Source organism: Camelus dromedarius, chromosome 3 (assembly GCF_036321535.1).
Source record: "Camelus dromedarius isolate mCamDro1 chromosome 3, mCamDro1.pat, whole genome shotgun sequence".
Classification (NCBI taxonomy): domain Eukaryota; kingdom Metazoa; phylum Chordata; class Mammalia; order Artiodactyla; family Camelidae; genus Camelus; species Camelus dromedarius.
The window spans coordinates 60,999,387-61,015,062 of NC_087438.1; the positions used below are offsets into that span (position 1 = coordinate 60,999,387).

General features: G+C 37.3%; 1 protein-coding gene across 2 annotated transcripts in view; it reads left to right on the forward strand.

The window, feature by feature from the left end:
• ADGRV1 (adhesion G protein-coupled receptor V1) overlaps positions 1–15,676 on the forward strand; it is a 471,359-nt gene that overhangs the window by 168,223 nt on the left and 287,460 nt on the right. For both annotated transcript variants that reach the window (XM_064482395.1, XM_064482396.1), the window contains 10 exons: positions 2,081–2,198; positions 4,071–4,194; positions 5,090–5,228; positions 5,398–5,583; positions 5,853–6,085; positions 8,206–8,354; positions 9,956–10,157; positions 10,679–10,898; positions 12,720–12,959; positions 14,745–14,894. In XM_064482395.1, the coding sequence (XP_064338465.1) occupies positions 2,081–2,198; positions 4,071–4,194; positions 5,090–5,228; positions 5,398–5,583; positions 5,853–6,085; positions 8,206–8,354; positions 9,956–10,157; positions 10,679–10,898; positions 12,720–12,959; positions 14,745–14,894 (1,761 nt within the window). The remainder of the gene's footprint in view (positions 1–2,080; positions 2,199–4,070; positions 4,195–5,089; positions 5,229–5,397; positions 5,584–5,852; positions 6,086–8,205; positions 8,355–9,955; positions 10,158–10,678; positions 10,899–12,719; positions 12,960–14,744; positions 14,895–15,676) is intronic.

Below are 15,676 nucleotides of genomic sequence, written 5' to 3' on the forward strand. Positions count from 1 at the left end.
AGAAGGTCCCTAAGGTGGCTTTCCAAAGGAATTTGACCAAACATTTAAAGAGAAAATAATCCCAGTGAAACATGGTCATTGTCTATTTTTTTTTTTTTTTGAGTCTGTTGACCTTTCATCTGAGCATTCAACACCAAACACACAGAGAAATGTATTTTTTTCTTTCAGTTTTCTCATAGGTAATCAAGAAATTAATCAGTGATGCCCTGTGGTAATTCATTTGCCACTTAGACATTCTGCCACTCTTTTTTTAATTGAATGAAAGATTCTTTAAATTCTGCAGTGCTTTACAGTTTTCAAGTTTCAGACGCGTGATTTCATATAATCCCATAATAACCCCCTTTTTTCTTCCCTACCCCTGGGTCCCCGTCTTCCCTTCCCTCTCCCCACTGTAACCACTAGTTTGTTCTTTGCATCTGTGAGTCTGCTTCATTATTTGTTTCATTCACTAGTTTTTTTGTATTTTTTAGATTCCACATATAAGTGATGTCACACAGTATTTGCCTTTCTCTGTCTGACTTATCTTACTTAGCATAATACCCTCCACATCCGTCCATGTTGCTGCAAATTCTGCCACCATTTTTGAGGTATTGGTTACTCTAATGGAACTAATGATCTTAAACCAGATGTTACAGATATTTCATCCACTCATTTCTTAGATTCTGATACATGATGGCTCAAGTAACATCTAGGTTGCATGCCCTAGCCCTCTGTAAGCTTCTCATTTGTCATGAGACGAATTTAGAAATTACTTTGAAATTTCTTTAAAGATTTTCCATAGTCATAATGAGCAATAATTTGCCTGGTTACTAGATTCTAATTGCTAGATCTAGTTTCCAGATGATTAGAAAGATTTTCTCGTGTTCAGCAGGACATGCATACCAAAATGACAAACAGTCTAATCTTCCCCCTACTCCGCCAGGAAGTAAGGCCATCCTTGGTCAGAGAACTGCATCAGGAGGGTGGGTTTGTGGATCCCCTTGGATTTGACCTTCTCCCTCTTCATTGCTCACCAGCCTGGTGCATTGCATGTACAACTGCATAACAGCTTTATTGTTCTTGTATCCTCAGCTCTGAAACACCTGTGTCTCCATTCTAACAAATGGTTTTGTGGCTAAGATATACAATTCAGAGCTGCTGATTCACAATGTGTGGAGAGTAAAAGGGTTGGGAGTGATTCACTGCATCCCAGGAATTATAGATTTTCCATGAGTATATTTAAAAAGGCCTTGAGGCAGGAAGTATACAGTCTCATATAAAATTTTTAAGAAGTACAGAAATAAGGGGCTATGAAGAGAGAATGGCTTGAGAGAAGAGATTAAAATAATGCTTTTTAATATTAAAACTCTCAAAAGATGCAGTTGCAGAACTGAGATGTACATGAGAAGCAATAAAACGCTGAATTCAAGCAATAGAAAGTTAATCAGTGATGCTTGGGGCAAACTGGAGTTTTGCTATCAGCATAGAGAGGAAAAAGTAAAGAGAAAAATGATTCTGTCATGGTTGTATCTCAAAGTATTAACCTAGTTGTCTTCTGTATATTTGCTTTTCCTCATTCTTTCTCTTCCAGTCTACACTGAAAGTTTAACACAAGTTGCAGGAAATTACTGAACTAAGTGTAAGACAAGAGAGGGAAGGAATACTAATCAGCACTCTTGAGACCAGCACCTATGGAAGGAAAGGGAAGGAAGCAGGAATGGGTAGACGGCAAAGTAAAAATGGGTAGCAGAAAGCTAACCTTTATAAGTATTGAACCTATGACCTTGATCTGTTTACATCATGCTGTGACCATTTAACTCTCTTTAAGTGATTGAACTTTCAATGGTTGAAAATTTTCAGTAAATTTAAAAGTTGTGTTAAAATTTCCCTCCTTTTTCCTATTAAGAACTTAAATGGGATTTATGCTCAGAGCTAATTTTAATATAGTAGTTCTCTCAAGAAGAAACCCATAATTCTAGGGGACAAAAAGGATACACTTTAAAAAATGCTTGTAAGTATAAATACTATTCTGCTAATGAGAACATTCAAAATTTAACTTTGGCCCATCTGGAAAATATGTTCCTCCTCTCATTTGACGTAGACCGAGTCCCAGAAGACCATTAAATTGCACACACTTCAAGGTACTGTGCTGGAGGAGGACAGGCATTTCACCATTCACCTGCTACCAGTTGATGAGGTAGAAATATCTCCAGTAAAAGGTGAGACAGATTGACACTTTTTGAAATTAAAAAGTAAATTTTCAGAGACAGGTAACCAAATAATCAATAGTTACAAAGATAGGTAGTGTTAGTTTTTATAATTCCTAAAATGTTTGCTTAAACATATATTATTTGCCACTCATATTACAGTTGAAGACTTTCAAAAACTAAAATTACAATTACCAGTGTTGGTAAGGTCATATGCCAAAGATTTCTACTACTTAACTGTGTGCTTTTTAAAAAATAAAGGTGTTTATTTTAGCAATGTTTATAAAGTAAACAATGAAAAATTTCCTGAACATTCAACAATAGGAGACTTGTTAAATTTAACAAAATACTATGCAACTATTCAAAACAATGTGCCAGAAAAAGCCTTACTGCATTAAAAATAAAGAATACTTAGGTGACATGAATAATTATGTTAATAAAGCAGGTTTCATAACAGCATGTTCAGTGTAATTCCTTTTTTGTCATATGCATGTCATAAATATGTTTGTAATTATTTACTTGAAATGTGGATAGTGGTTTTTGATTACTCGTATTTCTACACTATTTATGATGATCTTGTATTACTTTTGTAATAAGATGTTATTTAACTTAGCGCATGTCTCTTTCAGCCTACCTATACCTGTTTTCATCAGAAAGTAGTTACTTAGACATTTTGACATTTCAGAAACAGGCATCAGAATTCTCATTTGCCTGTGGTCCATGTGAAAATTTGTTTCTTAGATCTGGAAAGGATTAGTGGTCCTAAAATGGTTTCATTATGTTATGAAGAGTAGTAACCATAAAAAATGGCCCAGCAACTTTGATATGAAAGGTTAGTTACTGTTGACATATAGATAACAGTCTCTTTTTTGCCATGAAGAACTTCATCCTATGCAAGGGTCTCTGGCCAAAGGAGCAGAATTCTATGGCCAAGGAAATTGTCAAAATTGTAAAGAGCAGCACTGTACTCTTTACAGTTACCTAGGGTAGTTATTCTTTTTGTATTTTTATCTAGAGTGCTTTCCAGCAAGTCTGTGAATCATATCTTTGCACCATATCCTTCCATAAGTCTTAAGTCAGCTCAGTTGTCTACATTGTATTAAGTGTCAGGGTTGATGTTATGTAGACTAACTAAACACAAGAACAAGAAGATACCAGTGGGTCAAGGTAAATTGTTCATTAACATAAAAAATTCATAATATATTTCTAACTGGGATGTCCTTACACATGACAAACCACTCTTGGTCCCATTAATCCATTGCCAAAAAGTGATAGATGGTATAGTAATCCAGTCCTTTGTTTCGTGAAACCCTCATGTGTACTTCTGGAAGCAATTTTTTTTCAAGTTACTGCTAAATTATACTATGAGTCCTTGAGTTACTTGATACGGCTTTTATTTACATTTTAGCAGGAATATTTGATGCATTTTTATAAATGCTTAAAAGCAAACAGTAGAATCAGAAAATTAAAAATATAAAAGGGCCCCCACGAATTCTTGCTTTTGCCACGTAGCAAATAGTTACAGCCATGCAGCCAGTTGCAACGAGCTACCAAATGGTTACTGTAGAAGTGAATGAATGCAAATGGTAGAAGAGTACTTGCTTATCATGGGAATGATAGTGGAATTACTGTCCACTTTATCCTACCCTTTTCATGAAAATGTGTGATCTTGGGCAAGTAATTTACCTTGTGTCTTCAGTCCTCAATGTGCTTAAATGTCTTCAGTAAGATAAAGATACTATTGGTAGTTAATTTATATGATTGTCATGAGGATTAAGTCAAAAGATTAGTATGTGTAAAGCCCTTAGCACATTGCTAGGCACATACCAAGTGAACACATGTATTTTCTGCATAAGTGGTATACATATATCATCTTCCACTTAGGTAGCGCATCAATCGTCATTCGGGGAGATAAGGGAGGGTCAGGAGCAGTTGGGATAGCTGCGTCATCTCGGCACGTCCTCATTGGTGAACCCTCAGCAAAATACAATGGTACTGCTCTCATCAGGTAAGGGCTTCCTAGTTTTTGTTTGCCTAGGTGAGGGTCTTGATGTTTATTTTTATGCCCTAAATACTTTGTTCTCAACACAGACACATTCTTCAGGCATTGCCATTTTATGTATTGGTAATATCCTGTGGAGAACAGAACACATTTCTGGTGAAAACTGAAGATATACTCTGACCTGTCTCTTAGTTAGGTCATGAGATTTCTGACTGTTTCTTAGATGATTTGCACAACCCATGCCAAGGAAAGCATATTGAGTGACATCAGAAGATCTGTGCTTCCAGCCCTGTTCTGTCACTAACCATGTAAAGTGACAGTTATTTCGTCTCTGTAAGCTTGTGTGTCTTAGCTGCAGAATCACTCCTTAAAAAAATCATCTGGAGCAAAGATTTTATGAGTCTTTAAGTGTTCAAAAATTAGGGCCCATTATATATCTAAAGTAGTATGATTGTAGGCAGTTTTGATTGTCACAGGTTTTCTCATGAGGAGTGGGATAGCAGTTATCAATGCAGTAGCTGAATTTGTGTTGAGACGTTATCTTTTTGGTAGCTTTTCCATTAGCGTTACATGTAGGAAGTGTTACTGTTCTCTGGGGTATTCATATTTCATACCTTGTATATTAAGTGAAAAGTCTTTACAAACTTAAAAAAATCCTTTAAGCCTTCTCCTTGTGATGTTCAGCTTTTGCCAGTGTTCTGGTCGAGCAGATTGCACAAGTGCAGTTCTTTGGGTGTTACTCTTGGAATTGAAGACTTTCTTTTGCTTTACTGTTGATAGATGAGGCTATTTAAATCTTGAAGTAAATGAAAATTGTTTATTGTTGAAGGTTACAGCAAACATTTAGGAAAAGTTCCTTCAGTAAAAATGTGTTGAAATATACACTTGTGTATTGTTGTAGCCTCGTTCGTGGCCCAGCGATTTCGGGGGAGGTCACAGTGGACTGGAGGATACTCCCTCCTTCCGTGGGGGAATTCGCTGAAACGTCAGGAAAACTGACGATGCGCGATGGACAGTCTGCGGCAGTTGTAGTGATACAGGTACCAGTGTTCCTGATGACTGTCATGCCCTTTGCTCTGTGTGTGTGTGTGGCTGGGGTGGGGTGGTGGGAGGTGGTTAATATCACAGAGTTTGTTGTGGTTGCTTATGTGATACTTTCCTTCTAATGTTCAGATTCTGCTGCGCATGGCCCTTTTTGTCCTTCTCTAGGCTTTGAACGATGACATTCCTGAGGAAAAGCGTTCCTATGAGTTTCAGCTCACTGGAGTCAGTGAGGGGGGAGTGCTGAGTGAATCCAGCAGCACTGCCAACATCACGGTGGTGGCCAGTGACTTTCCCTACGGCCGATTCGCCTTTTCACAAGAGCAGCTTCGAGTGTCAGAAGAAGTACAAAAGGTAGAGAGTGAAGTGCTTAAAATCTTAAATATCATTTTTATTTTTGTATCGTGAGTGATCTTTAAAATGTGTTTCTTTGTTCATATTCCAAAGGTTTCACAGACTGGTTGATTTGTTCCTAATATCATTTGTACATAGAATTTATATAGTTTTAAAATTTTTATATAATTTCAGCATAATCCTAGTGAATAGAATTAGAGACATTCAAAATTAAGTCTTGTCTGGTAGGTGACTCATCCAAATCAAATGGAAAACTGCTTCTTGCGCAGGTTAACCTCACAGTCACCCGTTCGGGTGGCTCTTTTGGGCCCGTGAAGCTCTGGTGTGAGACCGTGAGCGGGACTGCAGAGGCTGGCTTGGACTTCATCCCTCCCCCCGGGCAGCTCCTCTTTGAAGCAGGGGAGGTGGTGAAAAGCCTGCATACTGAAATCCTTGATGACAGCCTTCCTGAGGGCCCTGAGGAATTTTCTCTGGTGATTACAAAGGTGGAACTCCTGGGAAGGTAAAGTGAAAAAGAGGATTAGGAAAAAGGAAAGAAAACAGAAAGAGAGAAAGGATGAGTCAAAGCTCGGGTGTGCAGGGATTACTATGGAATGTAAGACCCTCCTTTTTTGTGCTTTTTCTCGCATTTATAGGACACTAAAACAGGACATGGTGGCAAAGACTAACTTAACTGCACAATGTTCTAAATTACATTTTTTCCCTGAAAGTTGGAAGTCTGTGTTTCTGTTCTGTGCAGTCACTCTGGGCAGCAGGAGAATTGAACATGGTATGGGCTTGTAGTGATTTGGTGAGGAAAGAGAGTAACTGCTCTGTAGGTCAAAGGTCAGCTGGCGTGGCAGATTTCCGTTCTCCCATCTCTCTTTCCACATCTGTGAATGGGCTGGAGTGAGAGACTTCTTTCCCTGGTTTCTCTGAAGGCTGTATTGTCTTCCTTGTGAGTGAATGAGGAAGATGCAGATTTTAAAGCAGGGGAAAAGTTAGAGTCAAGTAGTTAATGCACCATGGTTTTGATGAAGATCAAGAATTAACCATATCGAGGCCCCCTCATTCTCTGATTTAGTGGGAGCGACTCGGTTAACAAGGGTGAGAAACACAGGTCGCCCGACGAACTACCCTCAGTTTGAGTGGCCCAAGGAGCACCTGCCCCTAGGCCTACACCAAACCTTCGACTGGAATGATGTTTGCATTTGTTTATGTCCTAAAGGAAGTTTTCTTGTGCATGAAATGAAAATGTTTTTGCATTTGTTCTGTTAATGCCATGCTTTAAAAGCTTTTTTTTTTTTAACTAAAATGTTTCACAGAGTGACTGAGGCTGAATATATATCATTCCCCCGGGAAAAATATTGTGGGCTCACAAACATTTCAAATCCTAAGTTTCCCAGACATAAATTCTGTGTCTGATGATGGGTATGAGTTTGTATTTATATTATATATTAAAATTTGAGCTGGTCACCAGCTATTTTAATCCAGTGAGTGAAGTTTGGTAAAAGTAACTCATCTTGTGTGAGATTCTGTCTGTGTTCTTAACTAAGTAGGGCTTGAAGCATTTGTCCTTTCTGCTGCCTTTTTAAAAAAGCAATTCCTACTTAAGCTTAACTCTGAGGAAACAAGTTTTTCTTCCAGATAAATTTCTAGGCTTCCTTTGATCTGAAAACGAAAGTACTATAAACCCATTTTGCCTAGTTGCTAGACAATTTACTGCTTTGGTATTAAGTTGTAGTAAGCAGCTAAACTACATCCATCTCAGGCTACTGATAACAGTTCCTCTTATCATTTAATATTTTAATCCCCAGTTTTCTAATTTTGCCTTCTATATAATCTCATTAACCAGCTTTCAACCTGTTCAAACTATGTAGGGTAAAAATACTAGGTAAATAGAATTTGGGAATTGAAGGAAGGGCTAAAATGGTTCAGTGCCATTTTTTTAGCCTGAGAGATTACAGCAGTATAAACCCTTTAAGTCAAACTTTTCTTTGATGGAAAGAATATCAACCTTAAAAAGTCTTTCTTAGCAGAAATATATTGCTGGATGAGTAAACTACCATCTGTATTTAAAGAATAGAGGCATTGATTTAATTGTCCACAGAAACTGAAATATTTTCTTGAATCTTGATGGTTTCGTTTGAAATTTCTTTAGTGGCTTCGCGCTCATGGTATCTTTAAAGTAATCTTCTCTTCCATAAAAAATAAAAAAATAAAAAATTAAGTAACCCTCTCAACCTAGCACTGGCATTCTCCCGCCCGGCTGGTTTCCATCCCTGGGTGCACTGCAGTTCACTGTGTATCCCCTTCCTTGACCGTTACTGTAGGATGTGTTCAGAGTTCATTTTACGACTTTTTCCCAGTTTCCCAATAGTTTTATTATCTTCCCACTGCCTGCGCTCCATAACTCTGTATTAATTTTGGTTTTATGAAGGCAGTGATAATTGGGAGCAGTCCAGAAACCTATTTCAAACATCTTTCAGGAAAAAAAATTTTTACTATTGGGATCTTGAAAAGGATTAAGAAGCCTAATAGAACTAAATCATAAGAACTAATAGGAGCCTTCTCTGATTCATGCCAAGCAATTATGTACTCAATTTATTTTATTTTTTATTTTATTTTTTATGACTTTGCAAGAGGGTATGATTTTACCATCCAGGAAAATGGACTTCAGGTAGATCAACCTCCCGAAATAGGAGACATCTCCATTGTCCGAATCGTAATAATGAAAAGTGATAATGCAGAGGGAATCATTGAATTTGATCCAAGGTATACTGACTTTGAAGGTAGGCTCAACAACCTTACTCGTAAATTTACCACCAGTTTCTGCATGAGAGTGCTTGAGCACGACATTGTCAGTGTAAATTCCCATATGTGATTTTTCTTGGTTTGGGATGTGTGCATGTGTATGCACATGTGTACACCTTTATGTGTATTTATAGAAGACTTTCCACGTATTTATATGTTTATCGTTAAAATATATTTTGAGTTACCGTTGGGCAGTCTTGAATCTCACTTGTGTATGGCAAAACTGTACGGTTAGGAGTGAGGCAATTAAAAACATAGGAGAACTTCTGCTTAACTTTATTGAAATGCTTATATTTCAAATGATTTGATGAATTTATTTCTAATTTATGCAATGCCTAATTTCCTTTGTGATTAGAGGTCAGTGAATATTCCCATGCTAATGAACAATCACCTTTGAAATAAATATTTTACTGGACTGCAGGTTCAGGTAGTATCTGGACTCCTCATCGTGCTTTCTTGAAACAGTTCCTAATAGCAGCTTGCCTGCTACTGTCAACTCTCCCCTCCTGTAGAAGCAAAATGCAGAATATATGGCTGTGTTTCTTCCTGTTTCCTCCTGGATAGAAGGAGGTGGCTGCCTGTCTGATTTTATTCAAAGGCAGAGTGTGAATATACATTTCAAAATAAACGTTATCTTCTTGTTGCAATTAATTTATCAGTTTCACTATCTCTGTCAAATTCTTTGGTTTTCTACCCATTTTTAAACTTCATCAGAGATCACTTTAGGAGCTGATTTATATTGATTTCATGGGTGAAGTCATGGAAGACATCACCATTTTGTGAATTTCAGCCTACAGCAAGTAAAATCAGGCTGCATTTTTACACTAAGAAAAAAAAATGAGACTTGGATTTTTTTTCTGTTTACTGATTTCTGTTTAATTCACCAAAACTTTGGAGGGTTTGGGGCAATGCATGTTTATAATTACAATGTAAGTTTGGTAATATTTAGCTCTGGCTGGTGTAAACTCAATTACGTGATGTTTTAATATACAGATCTTAACATGGCTTAAGAAGAAACGAATTTTTGAATAGAATTTTTAAGTGGAATCAAACATTGAAGATTTTTTTTGGATTTACAAGTCGGTTTTATAGGAACCAAAAGTGTAATAGAATCATATTTATATCTGGACTTTTAAAGCATTCATATGATAAAAATAACAAACAACTCAATTTTTATATTACTTATTTTTCAACTAAATATGCAGAAACAATCCAGAATGGTTTACTTTGAGTACACTTTTAAGTGTTTTTTATGTTCATCTAACATTGTCTTAAAAAGCAAGGGTTCTTTACTTGTATGTGGCACACAGGAAGAATGCCTGTTAATGATTAAATCAATGATTTAAATTCCAGCTTACACTGCTCACTATAACTTTCCACTTGTGACACACTATATTTCTTGTAAAAAATGTCATGAAATTTTCACTGATTGTTTTTTTAAAGCGATAAATGAACTATGGAAAAATTGAGTGCTTGTATTACACCGTTATATTCAGTTGTCAGTTTTGATTTGACTGAACCTTATGAAAGTTTGGTTGTTTGTCTGGTATACGACTTACATTCCGAATTCCTGTTACAGTGGAGGAAGATGTTGGGATGGTCATGGTTCCAGTGGTGAGGCTTCATGGAACGTACGGCCTTGTGACAGCCGATTTCATCTCTCAGAGCTCCTCTGCAGTTCCTGGTGGTGTCGATTATATGCTGCATGGTAGTTCAGTCACCTTTCAGCATGGGCAGAACTTAAGTTTCATAAATGTTTCCATCATTGATGACAATGAAAGGTAATTCTTTAGTGATAATTGGAAATAACGTGGACATGTGTAAAGAATGAATATCATGTTCCAGTTCATACCTGTCTTTTGCACTGATAATAGAATTTTAGATTACACATGTGCCCATTGAGAAACAAGTGAGAAACTTTAGAGGGTGCTGGAGTAGGGAAAAAGGGACTGGAAGATCATTGTGATTGAATGTCACTTTTTCTCAAATAGAGGAAGAAATAATCTTTGTTCCCCTAGATTAGAAAAGTCTAATCAGAATGTGGAAGCATCCTGCAAATCACTTTCTTTAATGCATTAAACAATTAAAAAGAGGGGAAGAAAGTCTGATAACTATCTCAGGTTGTGTATAATATGGAAGTTGATCATTTGTACCTTTAGCTAAGCACCCTCTTCCTACCAGTGGATGTGTGACTACTGTGCCTTGAATATGTATGCCCAATTTGGAAAATGAATGGTTATTTGGATTTTAGAAGCATTTTAGTATGTTTAGACTCACAGACTTGCTCCTTCTTGCTATGCAGTGAATTTGAGGAGCCGATTGAAATTCTGCTCATTGGAGCTTCTGGTGGAGCGGTCCTTGGGCGCCACCTAGTGTGCAGAATCACGATTGCCAAGAGTGACTCTCCCTTTGGTGTAGTAAGATTCCTCAATCAAAGCAAAATTTCTGTTCCTAATCCCAGTTCCACAATGATTATACCCTTGGTGCTGGAGCGGACTGGAGGACTCTTGGGAGAGATTCAGGTACAGTTATTCTTCCCATGGCTTTACAAATAATTTGATGGATTGAGTATGGTATTGGGTTTTCTTATTCCTCAAATATATTCATTTATTTATTCACATCCAATAATATTTATTAATTACCTAGTAGGTGTAGGTAGCTTCCAAACCTTAATAAGTACATGAAAATGTATAATGCATACAGCTGTCTTCAGGGAACTCTTTTAAGAGCAAGTTAAAAATTAAATGAAGGATTCCGGTAAGTAAACAAGTATTTGTTAAGTGCTTTCCATGTGCCAGGACCCTGTTGTAGGCCCTGAGAAGACACTGGTGAACAAGACAGACTTCATCTCTGTCCTCATAGAGTTTTCAGACAATAAGCAAATAAATAAGGAGAAAATGATCTGATAACACTAAGTGTTTAGCTGGAATGTAAAGTCAGGAGACATAATCAAAAGTGACCTCATGGCAACCCTTGATTGGATGGTAAGGGTGTGATATTTCAGCTGAAAGCTGAATGGTAAGAAAGAGGTGCTCTTGTAATTGTTAGAGGGATTGGCATTTGGGCAGAGGGATTAGCTAGTGCAGATCTGCAGACCTGGCATGTCTGAGGTATGGAGAGGTCTGTGTGCAGGAGTGTGGGAGGTTGGAGGTGAAGGGGTAACAGCACAACATAGGTCACAGCCAATAGCTGTGTGATCACAGAGAACTTTCTGAGCCAAGTGAAAGATGAGTCTAGGTGCACATAGGATGCCATTAGAGAGTTTTAAGCAGAGGAATGATGTCAATGTCACCAGCTTGTCAGCTCACTTACGACTTCTGTGAGAAAAATGGGTTGTCAGGAAGCTAGAGTAGAAGCAGGGAGGACAGTTAGAAAGCTCTTGCTCTCTATGGCCCAGGGCAAAGCTGATGGTGGCTCAGACAGAGGTGGAGTTGGAGATGGCTACTAGGCGCTTCAGGGGAAGGGTCAGGGAGGCAGGGGGATGTAGAGTGTGGGTTGTGGAAGTTCAGAGCTGCAGACACAGACTCAAAAGGTGTTGACACACTGGAGGCATTTGAAACTCTGCAGCCGAAGGAGTATGGACAGGGATGTGAAGGTTAGTGACCAAGCCCCGGGCTCCCAGCATTGAGAGATCTGAGGAAGGAGAGCCAGTCAAGAAGACTGAGAAGTAAAGAATAAAAACTAGGAAGGTATGTAGTGTGTAAGTATCAAGCCAAGGAAGACAGGACACAGTGTTTCAAGAGAAAGAACTGGTCAGCTGTGTCCACTGCTGATGAAAGATGAAAGAAGCAAAGAGAAGTGCCCAGTTTTCTTTCTTCATAGATCTAAAAAGTATACAATTTTAAAGCACAGAAACTTAAAAAAATGCATTTATTACAATATAAAGGTTTTGGTGCTTGTATCAATTTAGGAAAATTATTGTTCCTTTTACTCTAGGAATTTATGTAAGCCTATTTAGAAGAGGTTGCAGACCCAGCAAAGTTTTCACGTGATTTTATTGTCAGATTCAAATAGATTTTGTTTCACAGAACCTGTACACCAGCAAGACAGTTTATGCTTCTTTTTTTAAGTTTATATAAATGACCAGGTATTCAGATTTTTCTTGTTAGACATTGTTATTCATGAAAATGGATATTGTATAGGAATGGCTTATATTTGCAAATATCATTTTAAAACACATGAGTTGAAAACATAGAAATTTGTTGGAAATAATTCTAGAGTAGTTTTCACATGTATGTATGTATGTTTTTAATACTACATATCCTGCTAAATAATTCTTTGTTTAAAATTGATCATCTTTGTTTAAAATGGATCATCTCTATTGAAAAACAAACACTGTGCAGGTGAATTGGGAGATATTTGGACCCAATTCTCAGGAAGCCTTACCACCACAGAATAGAGACATTGCAGACCCAGTGAGCGGGTCCTTCTATTTTGGAGAGGGGGAAGGTGGAGTGAGAAGCATCATTCTGACAGTCTATCCTCATGACGACATTGAAGTTGAAAAGACTTTCATTATTAAACTTAAACTCGTGAAAGGAGAAGCTCAGTTAGACTCCAGAGCTAAAGATGTTACATTAACAGTAAGTCTGACTTTGTTTTTCCCGTAAAATTTTGGGGTTTTTTTTTCTGGGCTTGTATTTCTTTTGATCTGTTTTCCAATTCTTGTGACAGTATTAAGTGTCTTAATTGCTGTGGGTATAGCAATATCTTAGTAGTTGAGAGAGCAAGTCCTTCCTACCTGTTCTTCTAGTGCCTTTGCTATTTTGGGACCTTTTATTTCTACATAAATTTAAATTTTAAAAAATTTTGTGCTATTTTAATTGGTTACTTACCATTTAGCTATTACAAAATACTAGCTATATTTCCCATGTTGTGCAGTATGTCCTTGAGCCTGTCTTACACCCAGTGGTTTGTACCTTCTACTCGCCCACCCCTACATTGCCTCTTGCCCCTCCCCACTGGTAACCACTAGTTTGTTCTCTGTATCTGTGAGTCTGCTTTTTTTGTTGTGTTATATTTTGAATTTAATGGATTTTTCAGAAAATGCATTTACATTTGTTGAAACTGTATAGACTTACGATGAATTGAAAGTTATAAAACCAAATGAAGTCATAATAATTCCTGTGGGTCAGATGTTCTGGCTGTTAAATTAGTTTATTACATAGCCTGATTATTAGTAAATTTTAAAGGCTTTAATAGAGTGAGAAATACTTACTTTACACTTTTTGAGAAAGTTTGATGTTTGGGGAATATTTAGTACTTTTAGAGAAGAGGCATTTGTTACATCATTGGACATCTTTGCCATTAAAATGCATAAAAGTTAACAAGTAGTCACAAGTCAGATTGTTGGAAGGAAGGATGGTACTTGTTCCATTAGTGAGATGATGAAGTGGAACAGATCTGAATTCAGTGTATTTGGCATGAACCACCCAGTGCGTCGGAGCAGAACGTAGCTGGGGACCAAGGTTACTGAAAAAAGAAAGCCAAAAGATGCACTTTTTTTTTAAGTTTGGGAAATACTCTTGTCTGGGGTCTGTGTCAGTCAGGTGTATCCAGAGCACTGGAACTAATAGGAAATATATACATGGAGAAAGAGGAAGAGTTTTTAAGGAATTGGCTCACAAGATTGTGGGGGCTGGCCAGTCCAAAATCCATAAAGCAGTCTGCAGGCAGGAAGTCAGGAAAGAGCTGAAGCTGCAGTCCTGGGTTTGAATTTTGTGGTGCAGGCCAGCAGGCTGGAAACTCAAGCAGAATTCCTAAATTGCAGTCTTGAGGCGGAATTCCTTCTTCTCTGGGAAACCTCAGTGTTTGCTTTTTAAGGCTTTCAAGTGGTTGGATGAAGTCCCTCCACATTATCAAGGATAGTTTTCTTTACTTCAAATCAATGGGTTGTAAATATTAATCACATCTACAAGACACGTTTATAGCAACATCTAGACTAGTGTTTGACCAGACGACTAGGCACGGCAGCCTAGCCAGGCTAACCACTGCAGGGCCTTTGTCCCTCTCCATGTTATATTGTAACCAGTAGACAGAGGTTAGCTAAACTTAACTGATGCAAATATTAGATGAATAAAGCTAAATTCAGGCATTGAAGTACTATCCTTTTGAAATTCTACACATTGTAGTTTTCTGAACGCTTAATCCCATTATCCTTGGGGAATGAGAACCTCCTTGTTTTAGATAACAATCAGTATATTAAAGAAGGTTTTTCAAAATCAGGTAACCAAGTAGATTATATCTAAGTGTCATTGTTTTGTTTCTTTCGTCTCTGCAGCTTATCTGCGTATTGATGTATTGGACACTGTGATTTCCTCCATAGTTGTTCTGTATGTTTTCACTCTGCTCTCTGCTTCTGTTTCTAGGTACAAAAGTTTGGTGATCCAAATGGAGTGGTTCAGTTTGCTCCTGAGTCTTTATTTGAGGAGGCCTATTTGGAGCCGTCAGCTCTGGAAGGGCCCCTGGTCATTACTTTCTTCGTCAAAAGAGTCAAGGGCACTTCAGGAGAGATTATGGTATCATTTTGCATTTCATTTTTAAGTAGAGTAAATAAGTTGTGTAACAATTGTGGTTGAGAAGAACAGGGAAGTTGGGTGTTCTGGATAATTAAAGTTTTGATAAAATGAAATGACATATGAGTTTTCACAGAAGCTGAGCAGGTTCATCTAAGCACCTTTGGGCTCTCCCGCACCAAGCTCTAGCTGTCTTTCTAAATTCAGTTACAATTAGATGAAAAAGATCTTTCTCACACTTAATCATGAAGAGGAGTGTGACTGAACTATATTTATAATTTCTTGTTTACCATAATTTGAAGCTTTTCCTACTTAACAAGCTTGTTCCTGGTTTTTATAAATTGCTTAATATATTCTTAATATATTTCTCAATATAATTTTTCTGTTTAGCAGCTGTTCTTTAAGGGGTTGTATTTCCGTGTATATTGATACAGAACTTTGGGAGATTCTCTTGCAGATCAAGATATCTATCTAACAGATCAAGGTTTTCTGATTGCTAGCAAAACATTTTTTGTGCAATTTCTCTATAAACTTACCTCTTTTCCTATATTGAGGATTAATTGTTACTTCTTTGGTTGAAACTTTATGGTTTGAAGGAAAAAATTCTTGGAAAAATAAGGGGTTTAGGGAGGAAAATTCTTAATTCTTGAAATCTTAGATATTCTCTTTTTATTAAAAACAAACAAAAACAAATTCCAATGTGAACATCAGATTATCTACTCACTTTTTACCTTCATATACTGTCTATTGTTCACTATTGAATGTATTTGTAGAGCAGATACTTT